General features: G+C 42.5%; 1 protein-coding gene across 3 annotated transcripts in view; it reads right to left on the reverse strand.

The window, feature by feature from the left end:
- Window positions 1-16105, reverse strand: part of LOC135918074 (cytochrome P450 3A41-like) — a 63017-nt gene that overhangs the window by 15738 nt on the left and 31174 nt on the right. The window contains exons 3-11 of one of the 3 annotated variants that reach the window (XM_070533990.1): window positions 10056-10143; window positions 8072-8197; window positions 5565-5661; window positions 5004-5056; window positions 4511-4607; window positions 2783-2902; window positions 2586-2674; window positions 935-1080; window positions 100-215 (exon numbers count right to left, since the gene is read on the reverse strand). In XM_070533990.1, the coding sequence (XP_070390091.1) occupies window positions 100-215; window positions 935-1080; window positions 2586-2674; window positions 2783-2902; window positions 4511-4607; window positions 5004-5056; window positions 5565-5661; window positions 8072-8124 (771 nt within the window). In that variant the 5' untranslated portion in view covers window positions 8125-8197; window positions 10056-10143. Of the gene's footprint in view, window positions 1-99; window positions 216-934; window positions 1081-2585; window positions 2675-2782; window positions 2903-4510; window positions 4608-5003; window positions 5057-5564; window positions 5662-8071; window positions 8208-10045; window positions 10144-16105 lie in introns of all 3 variants that reach the window. The other 2 variants (XM_065451739.1, XM_070533991.1) reach the window with 2 other exon arrangements.

The following is a 16105-nucleotide window of genomic DNA, read 5'->3' on the forward strand; positions in this document are numbered from 1 at the left end:
TATTCGGGCAGACTTTTTCTTTCAGTTCTGTGAGCTGGAAAGCGTAAGTAAATACACTTAAGTTCAGGAGCTGTAACAAGCTCCTTTATCGAAACTTACTTCACTGTCTCGCAGTCGTTGTCCGATCAAGTGCTTTGTGAAGTCCAGCGCATACTGCGAGTCACCTTTGTTCGGAAATTCCACTCTGAAAACCTTGAAAAGCCTTGGGAGAGTGGCTGAATCATGCAAAATCAGAAAAAGTAAGAAACAGTCGGAAAAAAATCTATGCACAATGCATAAGATACGCTGTACTTGAGTTCCGCACAGCAAGTACTAAAATAGAACAATGCTAAAGCTCCGCAGAGGCACTCTAAAGACAAAACAGGTCACAAATGTTGTTTGACTTATGCATCAGACTACAAAGAATTTCAGCTGAATGAATGCTTACAATATATGCCTCCAGGAGAAGTGCTGCTTTAGCGATATGCGTAGGAATTTAAAGGTAAGTGCTCTTTATCAACTAGAACTTGCATAGGGCGCTCAATGACTGCTTCTGCATTAAGTGCTATTCGTCGTGGTGCAGCTATGCATACGTAGAGGTATATATATTTAGACAAGGTCAACGGCTACTTTTGAGTCAAGTGGTCTTCCTTTTGGCCCAGGAATCATAAAATCGTTTAGGGCAGTGCATGTCTGTTATCGGATACGAAGTTTATTATGCATCTAAATGGGCAAGCACGAGGTGAAGTAGTGTTATTATTTCATGATTACAAGCACCAGTACCTTTACAGAAACGCTAATGAACAGGAAAAAAAAGATATGGCAATGATCAATTTTTCATTAAGGTAACGTTTCAGCCACGTCACCGCTTCAAGGACTAGAGTACGATAATGCATGACTTAGCTTTTACCCGCGAAAGAAAATGCCCGAATACATTTAGGAGGTGAACACTCACTCATCATGAGTAGCCTCCAGCCACCAGGGGCACTGAGGAAGCCGCTATAGCATTTGAGCATTGGGTGATCAGTGTCAACGTGACTGTCAATGTCCAGGTCAAAGATGAGTGATGTGTACAAGTCCATGGCTGATTTTTCCAACAATCTGGCGAGTGAGAAATATGCACAATAGAGGGCTAAGTATGCCGACGTGCATACTTAAAATGCGCGCATACTAATAGGGGCACCCTATGCGATATTAGCGTCACTATTTTAATGTAGTACCTCTGATATACATATTCAAAATTTAAAGCTTGTGGACACGGAAGAGAGAAACAGTATGCGTAGAGTTCACTAATTTGAGGAGGCAAAGAAGGCCGACTGCTTAAGGGTGGCGTTAAACGAATCGAACTCGTCTGTGTCATTCCGAAAAAAGCAGACCAGTGTACACTCACCGGGTATTGATTTTTTACATCAATTTCAGCTTTCGATCTAGCGCTTTACGCATTCAAATGCCCAGGGGCAAGAAAGCTATGCATGCGCCATTTAAGAAATCCCTCTGGCGACGCTGAACCCCTAGTGTTCCTCAGGAGACGTGCCAGTACCTTGCTTTTATTTACTGGTCCCACGTGCTCTCGCATGTTGCTTAAGCTGAACACTGTGATGTATATGCACACCAGGGTGGAGCTAGATAGGCTTTCGTAACATGTGACTCGTCAGCTATATAGTCAGTTATATAGGTAATAAGGCACAATTTCTACAAGAGCTCTACTAAAGGCGGCTATTTTGAACGAATATTCCTGAAGGTTTGAAAATAGTACCCAGAAGTAGCATGTGCGCGTCATCGTTAAACTGCCAGCGATTTACTCCCATGCATTATTTCGCACAGCTGGAAGAATGAACAACGCCATGACCACCCTAATGTTCTTTTTCAATACATTTGTTTAATATAGTGTGTACTGCACACATAACGAAGATTTCTCTGTGGTTCCCGAAGTGTTGATGGTTTCAAAGCTTACATTAGGCTTCCCTTCGAACGGAATTGCTTAACGACAGGAGCAAGTTACCCACTGCCCGATTTGGACAGGCAGGCAGGCAGGCAGTGAACTTAAACCTTCTTACGAGGGACAGCTGTCGAAAAAGAAGCAAGATATCACCCACCTTGACTAATTAAAGCGTTCCTTAGCGATTAAACAGACTTGCAGGCGCCGATTCAGAGTTGCACATTTTGGCGGCTAATCAAGTTGTGTGATTGAATATTGATTCATTGTGATTAACGAGTTCATTGCTGCTCTGTAAACTGAAGGAAACTTGATACGAGAACTTAACGAAACCTGATGAGGAACATTCCCCGTCATGCGCTTGCGGTAGTCAACTAAAAGAAGGTTTATTTTTTTAGTTTTCTAGAACGATAAATCCAAGGAGAACAAATGTTAAGAAAGAAAACATCAGCAAGTTATGTTTTTTGCCACGTTATTATCTCTGAATCACAGAAAAACTGTGCTTCTCTTGATCTGCAAGATGCTCGCGAAATTTTTTAAACAGATATATTTCTTTGCAAACTAGCCCACTGAACATTGGCGTATAATGCGGGTGGAGTTTTCGAAATAATCGATTGTCATAAAGGCTTATCCTTGCCTCAAAGAAAAGCAAACAAGGTGTTATACTCACTGGCAGAGATTTGTGGGCTTCCCTTTATTGAGCTTCGCCAGCAGCAACTTCATAAACCTGTCCATAGTCTTAGTCATTTTTGGTACCATCTGAAGAGTTGGGGAAAAAAAAAGACCGTATGTGTACGTTTCCTTGGCCGAAGGGATTACGAATGTTCGAAATTCGTTTACTCACTATCCGAACCGAACTACACCTACCGATTTTAATTTGGCCGTTGTGAACATCGGCGACAGCGAACTGCGTGTATGCTTCCATTGGTCATTTTGCTGGTGCAAAACCATTTGGTCCCAAAGAGTATTTCCTGATACCTTGTCGTCCTGATGTTGTGAAAGAACGAGAAGGAAAACGGAGGGAATAAGTTTCTTTAGTTGCAACCATTGGAAGTCAACCGACATTGAAAGAGATGGGAAATTTACTGTGGTTATTGAAATGCAATGAAGCATATGGCTATTGACTGCGGACTCGATATGTGCGAACTATAAGAAAAATGGAAATGGGAAGAGGCAACTTGGCCGCTGGTGGGAGCTGAATCCCCATCATCGGCATTATGCGTGCGATGTTTTGTCCATTCAGTTACGTCAGCAACTGTTCATCTACGGCAACGCAGAATACTTTCAGGTAAGGAGAGTAAGATAAGCTTCAACATATTGTCGATATTAAAAAGAAATGAACGAGCTAGTGTCATCACACTCTTTCGCCGGATAAAACCAGAACGGTAGACAACATTAACTATTCGATGCCTAAGCATGTATAGCAATATGTGCCTTATCAAAGGGACATCTACCACTAAGTGATTGCTTCTCTGCGGTGTGATGCAGCGTCCCTGTTTAAATACAATTGCTTTTCCATTGTTCTTCCTGTTTGCGATGTTTGTATACGTTTACATGATTAGTAATGCAGAATGCTTGTTTGCAAAAAAATGATATTTAACGTTTTTCCTCTCCGGTGGAGGTTTTACATAAAAAATGCAGAACAGGTGAAAAAGAGAGATAAACTATGAAAAATACTTGGTACAGAAAAGCGAGGTTGTATAGGGGTTATACTATAACCCCTTTCCTGCTGTTAGGAAGCGGGAATGGTTAAAGGGCGGGCGTACCATAACGTATCCTGCACCACCGGCATAATTGAAATTAAAGAGAACACTGAGGGAGATACAGTATTTAAGAAAAGTATTACCTTTTCTTTTGTAGCATTATAGCAACTGTTGTGCCCTCACCAGTAATAGTCCTAGGCGTCATCCCCGAACACAAGCACCGTACACGGCACTTGTGGTCTGCACGTCATTTCGCGTTCGTGTCTTCACGTGGCACCATTACAAAGAAATGAACCCTTACGAATTCCTCGCTCAATGTTTGCAGTTCTTGTAACATCAGAGCTTAACTAAATAGTATAACCCATAAAGCATTTATGCAGCACTCTTGTTTTCAACAATTTCCTTCTTATGCAGTTATTAACCAAATGACTAGCACATTTCTTATGGCTTTTTACGCCGTGATTACTTTAGGTGCTGAGGATACATAGTCCGTCTGCTTCAATATTCCATACACAACAATTTACGAAGGCGTATCCCAAAGGCACGCAGCAAATTAACATCCGCCGCCTTACAATATGTCAGGAGGAATTTATGGGGCCTCGTTTCCTCATGCGGGATTACAGAACTGGTGTGCACGTGCTTTATTATTTCGCAAGTTTGTATTATCGGGACATCCATTGGTTAACATTTTTATCCAGCATAATTATCGTGTGACAAACAGCTGTGAAATGCCGTTTTAATGTCATTCAATATAGACTGCGTTACAGGAATGCCCATTATTGGACATTAGCGGTCAGTATGAGGCACTCAGTGTCACTTTCATGCGGTAATATATTTGCTGTATAACAAACTTACATCACAGGGAGAAACGAAGGGGACGTTCTTTACTCACCGATTTGTTGACGAACGACTTGAAATCCTTGACACAAATTTCTCTCAGCACATCTGGGTCAGAGACAACAAGGCTTGGTACGAGCCCCTGGTATGACCTGGAATGTTGTAACGTTCAAATTAGCACTTCATCTTCTTACCTGTAAAGGGAAAGACTAAAGTTGCGCCGCGAGAAAAGCGCATCAACTTCAGTGCAGTCAGACTGCTCAGAAGCCCTTAATTTGCGCCAGTGTCATTATATGAAAACCCCGCGAACCTCAACTACTAAGAAGAACACATGCTTATTAGACCTGGCACAACAGGCTAGGGAAACTGATAAATGTGAAAAACCAAACGGACGCCTCTTTTTTTTTTTGTTGCTGACAAGCGGGACCATCAAAGTGTGCAATTTTATGCCTCCATGGGTAAGAATGCGTGCGTTCCGCGTTCAACCAGAAATTGCAGAAATGATAGTTTCTCAACCTCGAGGCTGATTGAGTTAAAATTGTACAAACCCGTATATCCGGCCATAGCGCTTGTAATTCCGAATTGCAACTTTATTGAGCTCCTGGAAAGAGAGAGAGGTAAAAACTCAATCTGTAAGTTTAAAGACTATACGCTCTTTTGTTGCAAACCTTAGAGAAACTGTCTTCTGCATCAGCATACTGCCAATTGTAAGTCAACTTTCGTTTCGAAAGAAAAAAAAAACACTGCGCTAAGCAGATGCTACAGATATGCTAGTCTTTTTAAAGAACCTACTGTTACTTCATACTTTTGTTTCAATAAAATGTTATATGGTTTCAATATAGAAACTAGATTACCCGAGAGGATTAGAGACGTCAGAGACTCTCGAGCAAAAATCAGAGGAATTAACGTTGCGGTAAGCTTCTAAGCAAATTTGAGCCTTTTGAGCATCGTCATCCCTAGAGACTAGAAAAATGCTGCACGGAGTAATTTATTCACGTTAGTGACAGCGTACGCACCTTGAACAGGGTTAGTTCTTTCCTTACTATAGTAACGAATATTCGCAGATTCTGCGATAAATTCGGGTAAGTCACTGATCGAGATTTACTTACTCCTGTGAAGTTGTCCCGAACCACACGGAGGTACTCAAAGAAAGACAAGTATGGGATGCCTTTCCCTTTCCAAAAGGTAAAGGTCTTTGCGAAAATCCTGGAAAATAGCAATAACAAAAGTGTAATGATTGTCGAAGCGCAGATTAACAGAACGTTGTAGGTAGGAATGATTACAAAATTCGCCTATTTCTTCAATAAAGCTAACCAGTATATTTTATATCGACAACTTGCTTCCTGATCGACAAAGTAGTGTAACTCGGAAGGCTGAGCCTGCTTTGAAACAAAACAACTTTTTTTCTAACGGTTGCTTTCCATACGTAGCTTTGAGGCAATAAACAAGCTGCACATCCTTCTAACGCCGGCTACAACGGAAATTTCTGGCCTACTGAAAATGCTATCACGAAAACACGCAGCAACCGGACACATATTATATATACATATAGCATCTTCTTGTACGGAATATAGGATTCAAAATTAGCCCAATATAAATGTATGGGTATTTTCGAATATTGCCTTTCTCCCTTTCCTTAGCGTTGCGACGAAGATATTGCTGAAGTTGTATATTAATGGACAGCGTGGGCTAAATTCCGTGCCCAACTCTCCTTTGCAATTGCCCGACATTACAGGTTGCAGCCTTTCAACTGTGCCTTAAGTGGTCTATCTTAATTATAATAAAGATGAGCGCACGGAATGTCTCTGGTATATTCGTACCGGCTATATAGCCGGACCGCTGTATTAAGATTTAAGAAAAGAGTCTACCTGGGAGCCAATACTCTAAAAATGAATATCAATGCTGCCTGTGTACAGAAGTACGTAACGCCCATGTACATAAAAATGCGCTCAAATTAGGCGTTATTTCATATTCTTTGAAGTCTAGCCAACATTCCTCGGCTTTCATCCTCAAAATACACACTTTTAAGTTTTTATTTTACCCACGTATATGCATGAGTGGGTCAGGCTATTTTTATACTAAAGGTTACCTGTATATTTTTGACGGCTAGACAGGACAGATGACTTCTCTACTTAGCAACATTTAGCAGAACAATGCCTTATGACTGCTGGTTGCACATTTCTGCTTGCTAATGTTCAATGTATATGAAAGGAATACAGCGGGAAATGTGGTTTCAACAAATCCCCCGTCATTCAAGTGACCTACATGCCTGTTTATGTAGTATTAGACATGTGGCGAGCAACACTTGTCGAGTTAAGAGGAGTTAACTACACCTAGCAATGCTTCCCTCTTGTAGGATACAAACCAGCATCCAAATTTGGCACATGTTCAGAAATAGTGAACCGAGCGTGCACTACCTCATATTTTCGGTATTCACAAGTTTGCCGTTCCTGTTGATAAATGATAAGAGACAAAATGTTTTACATACGCTCGTTTACGTCCTTTCGTGCGCGGTCTGAGCACAAAGCACCTTTCCGCATATGCTGAAATCATGCGCTATAAATCACTACGATTGGTAATTGGATATTCAAATTAGCGCTAGGCGCGAGAGAGCACTCTCATTAAGCGCATTAAATTGAGACACCTTATTTTCTCTGGTGGCGAGCGTTTATTGAGCGGAAATTACTTTTGGCATGACTGCTTCTGGATCTCAAATATTTCTCTGATCAAGCAGTATTTAGAGACAGAAACTTTAGCTATTATGCTTTCTACTACTTTACTGGGAAACACCTAAATTAATAAAGATACAGTAAGCACAATACTCTCATTGTCAGTAATTGCCAACCTGATTACCCAAGCTTCGTTTTCTTTGTGCTGATTCATGCAATGTCTTGTGTAGTTATGTCCTACATTTTGGCGTTGAAGATCTCGAACATAAGACTACCTAAGCGTAGTACTCAGTGAATACTCGTCCCATTGTATTTCTTATGACATCAATAATTATTAGAACGGTTACTACAGCTGGTGCAATGTCGAAAACGGACTGTAATATTTTTGTATGTTCGAGCCCCGAAGAAAGAACATAGTCATATATATTTCTTAGACGTATGCCGTAAATCAATACTTCGCAATAAAGTTAACTCGAGGAGAAAGAAGTCTGTCAGGAATGTTATACTCTTGTTATACTCTGTTATGGTATACTCTTGTCCTGACCTAAATGCAGGCAACCTACACCCGCCCATGTTCGATGCTTATATTCGCACTTAACTGTCTATATCCGCAATTTTCGATTTGGGTGGCTGGGCTACTGCGGTGTATTTTGCAGTCTACTACATTGGAGGTGCTCACATACATGTCTGTCTGATGTGCCGGTATCGCGCGGAGTCGTTCGTTTACTCCGAACAACGTGTGCAGTTCAGCAAAAGCTCGCGTGTTCCCTGAATTAAAGTTTTACCGACAGCATCAAAGCGTAGCGTTGACTTTGGTCTTCCTTTTTTTTTGTTATCCCTTATTCCTAACTGCTGTGAGACCTGCGAATACGGGTCGGAGAAGTGCTGCAAGTCTGTGGTGCAAATCTGTGCTTCCAATCGCGTGCGTTTCGATGCTCGAGGCTTACCCGACCACGAGAAAGACGATGCTTAGGAGGACGAGCATGATGGCGTGCAACATGGTGGCTCCTGGGGCCGCACTCTCGGCTCGGCGAGTTTCGCAGCTCTGCGCGGCCGAAGAGGGGGGATGTCCCCTGAAAGCCCCTCGGTGAGGGAAACAAAATAGAAGATTACGCGCGAGATGTTTTGTTGCGCCTTTTGCATTCTCCTCGATAAACGAGCCGGTCATCGCGATAAGGAACCGGCGGGAGAACCCAAGCCAAGTCGATAAGGCAAGCCCTGCGCGTGCTTGCGGCATGTGCGGTGCATGATGCGGCAAAATCTGCTCCCGTACAAGCGCAGCATGTGTGAGCTCTTGGCCAACCTGTTGTGATGAGACGTTGTGCACCGAGAAAGGTTCGCCTTGTTTTCACCTCGCCTCCTAACATGTCACGTGCCGTCTTGTGAACGTGCAGAGATACATGCTCGCGAGGCCTCATTTGAATGCGAACCCTCATGTCTCGACAACATCACAATATATATCTAGTTACCGATAATCTTTGGACGTCAGTGCGGGGAAACACATTAGAATGTGGGGAGAACAAAGACCGTGGCATTAAGTACGCGACACTTTCTGGTTTTTTCCTGGTGTTCTTGTCTTAACGAGCATTTTCGCGTAAGATCAGCTAGGATGACCGATGCTGTAACGCATGCGAAACACTTTTTTGCATCGTACCGACACTGCTTGTGCTTCACGGCGAGTTTATGTTGAATGGAACACTGCGCATATTAGGAATGAGGTGATAATAAATAGATTCATTGCCTATGTGCCAGCAGATGTTCTGCTGACACACGTTGAATTGGAGCATGATGTCCTGCGTGGAGAGAGAACAGCTGGGTGAGCATTGAAACTAAAAATAGCAATGAAGTGTCGCGCATGCGCCGCACATTCCTCACGGCGCGGCAAACAGCCGTAGTGCAAATTTCTCTATAAGATTGCGCTTTTGATTCCTGGTCGCCCGGTAAAGATTTTTTTAAAGTATGTCACTACCTTCAAGAAGAAAGTTTGCAATTTTAGCCCAAACGTCACAACTGTATTTTTGGTTTCTAAAGCCTAGGAAGTTGCAACCATTAAAACAAAAAAGTGAAACTGAAAAAAAATTTCTCTAAATCAAAATTTCCTGTAACGTGGGTGTTGCACCCGCAGTCATACCTACCAAATGGTAGGTGCGATTCAAAAGCGATTTACCGGGTACATAACCAGGATTATGAACTGCGCATTTAACCAACAGATTCGCCACATATCTATACTAAGGAGAGATGTCATAAACAAAATTGAAAAATTTGCATCCGACCGATGTGATGCGTCAAGCGTGAGTGAAGCGTGAAGACGTGTGCAAATACCTACATTGGTCCATTTTATAGCTTGGTGATACTTCGTGGTCTTGGCACGTAAAACCCCAGAATGCGATACCTTAATTGCGATAATAAATTTTCCTACAAAGAATGTTCTCTCGCTTCTCAGTTTCCTGCGATACCAAGTTGCGTATCATGTATTGGAAATAAGCTGAACTCTCAGTATGCTTCACCCAAATAGAAATTTATAAAGGATGTTGCGTACATGCAGCCGGCGCAGCATAGAACCCTGCCACTTCATTCTCAGCGGCCGATTGCCGTAGCCACTATGTTAACGCGGGGAAGCAATTCAAACGATTCGCTTGAACTGCAGCTTTAGCGACACAGTCATATATTGTGGTTCATTATGTTCAGCTCACTTATTCGGCGATCTGTCAGAATACCTTGCTGTCTACCTCACACGCTACGTTAAGAAAAAAAAATGGTTGGTCTAGTTGGACTTACATTGGTGATCAGAAAAAATTGAGCAAAATAAAAAGGACAACGCACACAAAGAGGAAAAACTAAGACAAGTGCTAATCAGAATTAACTGTTTAATAGCGGGAAGGGTTTCAACTTAACTGCGTTAAGGATAAACTAAGATGTACCTGTTCTCACCGAGATTGTCCCAGCGCTGATCTTGGCCAATGCCGTCGATGCGACCAGTCTTCGTGATGTACGAGGGCACCGAGCGAAAAGAGAGAACCTGGACAGATGAGCGTAGCTGCTTCGTTATTCCACGTTGACTTTACTTAGAGAGCCCACATTGCTACATGCCACCGTACTCCTTATGTCTAAAAAGCATGAATATGTTACGGACTGGGTAGAAACCACGCCTGAACGAGTCACATTTTTTCCATTTCGTGCTCTAGTAAAAGAAGCAGCATTTCTAAACGCTAAAGACGACCACATGTTGTTGGTGACCAACAGCCTTGAACGCTGTCACATCCCTTTCGTCGGAGAGAGATGGGTGCAAACATCCTTCTCTGGCTAATTTGATGAGCTCATACGAGGGTTTTCCGGCACAATTCCTTGGCCTCGCGAGAAAAGATTGCTGTCTCTATTGAAAGCTGCGAGACGTGCATTAGTTTGCGAAGCGACTGTGTACGCCGGCAAGATGCCTAATAAAGGTAAACGCAAACAGCTTTAGTCTGAATAAAGCCCATAGATTGGTGCATCATTACGAGGCAAATCAGCGTTTATCACGAAAGAGCCGGCACGTTAGCCAGAAATCCACATATGATAGCAGTCATATTATAATATGACTGGGATGAGGGTAAATGAGCTTGCGCAGATTCTTTTGATTTGCGCACAATCGATATGGGGGAAATACCAGTAAAAATTAAAAACCAATAAAATTGAAATTAAAAACATTTAGAAGTTCGTTTGTGATTTCTGTCTTGTGACCTAGGATTAAAAAGTAGTTTTATATTGAAAAGGATTGAACAACCTGCGACAGTGCACAATTTGACATCATTTTCCTCTTCACTAAAGAAAGAATATTATGAAACAAAATGATGTTTTGCAATGGTGGGTTACTTCTTTCTTTACTTTCCTGGAAAACAAAGACGCATGGCTCAACGAAAAATACTAAGGACGCAAGAGTTATGAAAATTGTGTAATTGTTTTCCGCGTGTTTATTCTGCATAAACTCGTTAAAGATGACGGAATGTCCAAATGAAGAAAAGAAAACGTTCGGGCGTTGAAATGATTGTGTATGAATGAAATTTGCAGTGTGCTGTTGCTACTAGATATCATTTTCTTTACCACAGTACGTGAACTGAGCACAAGAACTACAAGTAGCAGCACCTCATGCACAGTTTATAATATTATTAAAATTGGGATTCTTTTTGTAGTTTTCCACAGAGGTCCATCTGAGCTTTGAAGACGACCTATCGCACGGTGCCATTTTGATGAACAGACCTACCCCATTAATAGGGTAATTTTTCTAGACGTCCGTACTACTTTTCATTCGCGAAATGGGGCTTTTGACACAGCCAGGGATCAGATCCATGATCCATCAAAGTCTCTCATTTTCACTCTATCGTGAACACATTAGCTCGTTTTCTCACTTGCACTGCCCGCTTGGTAAGCATTACTAGCTCTTAGATGCATTAGAATGCCGTCGTATTTCTATCTTCTTTCGTGGTAGAAGGCAAATCTCGTAATGACATGATTAAGATTGTAGCATCTGACTCTGCCAACCACGGCAAGATTAAGATGCCTCTGTTCTACATTGGATTGTGATCTGTTGAAGTTAAGTGCTCGATTCCCGTATGGACGTTTATGTGCCCCCCCCCCCTTTCCCCCCCAGTGGTTTCTTTAATTTCTCACCTGCCTACCGCTTATGAACCACGCTTGGCTAGCTGTACAAAATTTTGTGAGACTATTGAGACTGAAAAAAGTCATAACAATAACAACACCAGAGAGAGAGGTTTGCTAAAGATTAGGCATGGTTGAGTATAAGGCTTTTTTTTCGATTTCATGCAACTGTAATCATTGACAAAGCTGCCCCCAAGCAGTAAGCGACGGGCAGCTGTCGGTACTGTTTCCTTCCAGGAGTCTATCATTCACAATATTGCGCTTCTTGCAAGCTTTGTTATCTGTGCATAAATTTGTTTTCTATATGGTACATGCATTCAAAATCATCTCTGTAGAGTGCATCGGCTTGCATTTGTGGTGACCAAAGGGTGCATTTTGGTTCATTACTGAGTTTTAGAATTCCAGGGAAGCCACGTTGTTTTTAGTTCCATCGCACAACAGGTTACCAAAATGGTTTTCGTTTTCAGGTGCATTTCCAAATCGTAGTGCTTCTCTATGCGTGTTGCGCGAATCCACATGGCGGAGGAAGGTTCGTGAATGAGAACGTTAGAATCCGCCTGAAATTACTACCAAGCTGCTTGAAAAATACCTTTGGCGATCTTCCGCGTGGAATATTTGAAGGCTACGCATGGGAAATTTGTCCCAGTACGCCGGCCACGCCATGCGCCATCACTGTTATCGGGCAGCCACTGTAGTCATTGAGCAAAGAGTGACTAGCAGATCGCAGGGGAAGTCGTATTTATTGACAACACAAAATGCTGGAAGTCTGATTAACCGAATGACTAGCAAGCTTGAGAAACATGTGCGTTTTATCCACGCTTTCTGATATATCAAGTTATATCTTGAGTTTGTAATTTTAGTTGTTGGTGTCATTATCCTTGTAAACTCATGCTTCTTGTTCGAGATCCAGTAGTGAATAAGTGTCATCCCTTGGGAGCAAGAACAAGGAACGAAAAAAGATTTTAAAAATGAGTGCCTTTCCACTCAGTGAAGAAGGATAACCAGCGAAGCTCTATTTCGAGGACTATATTGACAATTATAATAATTTCTATGGTTATTGCTATATTGATTGAATAAAGACACATACACGTAACTTGGCGGTTGTTATCGCCTTTATTTTGTATTATTCGTTACTACAGTGACCGCCGCTTTGTGGTCGCTGCGATACGTTGTACTGCTATGCTAGACACGTTCTTGCCATAGGTTAAAATTATAGACGACCGGTGACGCGTGGTCTGCGCATTGATGTCCGTGTAGCACTCAATTCCAAACCATTCCCACAATAAGGATACAATCCACTTGCCATCGGGGTGTGCTAGATCGACGTTAAATTCGACCATTGGTGGGTACACTATTGTGTTTTATTATACTTTTCGACCCTCCAATGGGAGCGAAGGACTGCCGCTACCCCACGCTTTAAATATGACAATGAAAGTCATGCGTCATAACATGGTGGATAAGATGATATCATTCAGAGCGACCACCACGACTGATAACATAACGCGGAAACAGTTGGACGACATCATATTTTGCCTTATGCACCGCTCTTGCCCACGAACACATTTTTCATCAGAACATAGCGATTGACAGCTTTGCTGTAAGAAGACTTGAATCTTCCTGGTACGTCGTGCAGCATCCAGTGAATGGCCAATTTCCTTTAAATTTTGCCACCACACTTAAGGAAGATCTTCTACAAGGTCAGCTAGCCGAGTGGATGTTTCACAGTGCTGATTCCCTAAGCATGCGCAGTAGAATGTTCTTAAAAAATCCAGGAGTTGGTATATTTTATCGGTAAGTGGAGGCAACTTAAACTCTCCGTTTGCGTAGGTCCCACCTATATATTTCTCGAAAAATACTTCCCTAATTTTCTCATTAGCACAATACTGCATGCCGAGACTACGCGACCGTGACCGATTCGAGACATGTTCCTTCATGTTTAGCATCTCCTAAGCGTTGTTTTATGCATCAACTATTTCTTGGCTTAGATCCAAGCAACATGCGCGATGTTAGTCGCTGAATGTTCCCGAAATCCTAATTATATGTTTGTTTGTGTATTCAATATATCAGTTTACTACAGCCATGAAACTATTGAGCCAGAAACAAAAGGCGTGCTGTCGCATATCACTGTCGTTAATTGACCTCGTAGATTATTTACACGAAAGAAAACTGAGAAGTTATATGGATAGAAAACAGTCTTGTGTGAGGTATCACGTATCAAAAGCAAAATTTGTCATCCTGCGTCAACTAAGAACAAAGCAAAAGGTTTACCAAAACTCTGAGGCTCCGATATGCCTAACGAATAAAAAAGAATGCTGATGAGTTAATCTACAATTACAGCTAAGCAAAGCATAGTCACCAGTACACGAGGAACTAACGAAGACTCAACCATTAGAACCTGTAGCCTTCATGAGTTTCGAATAATGCGATGTGACGGACAAGCTTTGCATGGAGTAGCGCTTAATGCTGAAGCTTTGCACTTATCAACAGTGCGAAAATTCTCCCCCTTGTGGCTATACGTTCCCTTAGCTCCGTTTTTTACTCCCTGATGTAGAGAAAATTACAATTTTCTGTAATTTTGTTGCATTTATTAAACAAGAGGTTTCTTAATTGGCTCTGAGCTAAAGCTTCAAAGAAAAGCTTCACGGCAGCTAGAAGGGTGATTTCAGAGAGAACATGACCAGCAGATATTTATTAATGAATGAGACATGTAATTATCACACATCGTGTGTGGACGGCCGATATGCCTGAGTGCACTTGACCGTTTCACCATATCGTATACTCTGCTAAAATTTCTCGTAAGTGAAAAAGCGCAGTGGGGCCATGACACAGAACTGAGGATGCAATGCATGGCGCTGTCTGCTGTCGCCTTGTATACCGACACTCTCCCCCGTGACCGTGACCATCTGCGATACTCCTACTATGGAAACACACCAGCTTGCATAGTGTTCTTTTCGGCCAACACTGTCGCCTGTATCATTCGCTCACGGGCAGTAGTTGACGCAACTTTTCTAGAGGGGACTCTAAAATAGCACTATAGAAGCTGCGCTATTAGCATATTTCAGCTCGCTGTGGAACATGCATCATTTGTGTCTGCAGTGCGTTAAACATGCCTTACAGAGAAGTGGAACTTGTCTGGGACACTGGCGCCTGATAAATTCCAGAGTGCTTGCCCCATGCTCAAGTATCGCCTTGGCAGCAGAGCCCAACAGTGCGTCAGTATCATTTCGCCACCATCTGGGCATGATTACAATAGTGCTGTTTCGAATAAGCGAGTTTTCTCATAGCAGTTATCGCCTCTAGTAACGTTGACCTTACACGAGCACATGTCTGTTTTCTGTAAGAACAGTTAAGAGTTTCTTTGGCAATAGCCCATAGCTGGGCCGAGTCCTCGAACTAACTATGTAGCTTTGCATGTGAAGTTTCCTTGGGAAACAGCAGTTATCCCGGTCTCCATTCCCCTTACCCGCTTCCCCAATTAGCCCTCCAGCCATCATTGAAGCAGCCTATTTCCTTTCAAAGAGAAGAAAGCGACAATGAGCAGTGAATGTGTGCATCGGTCGGCTTTCTGGTGCCAACCTGAACTCAGAAGTGGCCACCCTGCAGAGAAATGCTACCAAAAGGCCTGGATTATTGAACAGGCCCAGTATGTCGCTAGGGTCGAGAGAAAAGCACCGGCGTCTCTGATTCTTTCCATCGTTTGTGGGGGAGGCGCTGACGCAACTCCAGAGACTGCTAAACATTGAGGGATGGGGAGGCAGCGGCCTGGTATGCTGATGCGATAACTGTGACAGCGAAACAGCGGAAGCTGGAAGCGCCACGGGAACCTCCATATCAACGAGAAGCCGCCGTTACCTCCGAAGAACGAGCATAAACCTTACGTCAACGCCTTCAACAGGTAATCCTGCGGAATAAAACAGCTGTTCGCCGACCTTGATTATCATATTGGATGTTTTCTGTATTCATTTCTGGTATCAGGAAGCTGTGCTCCTGTGGTGCTATTTGCTGAGAAGATGTAGATGGCAACTCAAGAATATCCCTTTGTTGACTTCGCGATACTACATATAGCAACAATATTGAAGAGTCACTTGACATAGCCATGGCAAAATACTTTTGATGTTAAACCGGTTTTTATGTCCTCCAGAACTTTCATGACCATAGTTTCTGGGTGCTGCTTGGTGCTAACGTTCTGCGAATACCTTATACTTGAAAAAGTCAAAGCTGTTCCACTTTGTGAAGCTGGATGACCAATGGAGCTGTGTGGTGATATGATAGATATGTTGATTATAGGTGTGTTTATTGAAAATAAACCACACATTCCGCAATGAATTTAATTTTCTCACGATTTT

The sequence above is a fragment of the Dermacentor albipictus genome, chromosome 2 (genome assembly GCF_038994185.2).
Source record: "Dermacentor albipictus isolate Rhodes 1998 colony chromosome 2, USDA_Dalb.pri_finalv2, whole genome shotgun sequence".
NCBI classification, from domain to species: domain Eukaryota; kingdom Metazoa; phylum Arthropoda; class Arachnida; order Ixodida; family Ixodidae; genus Dermacentor; species Dermacentor albipictus.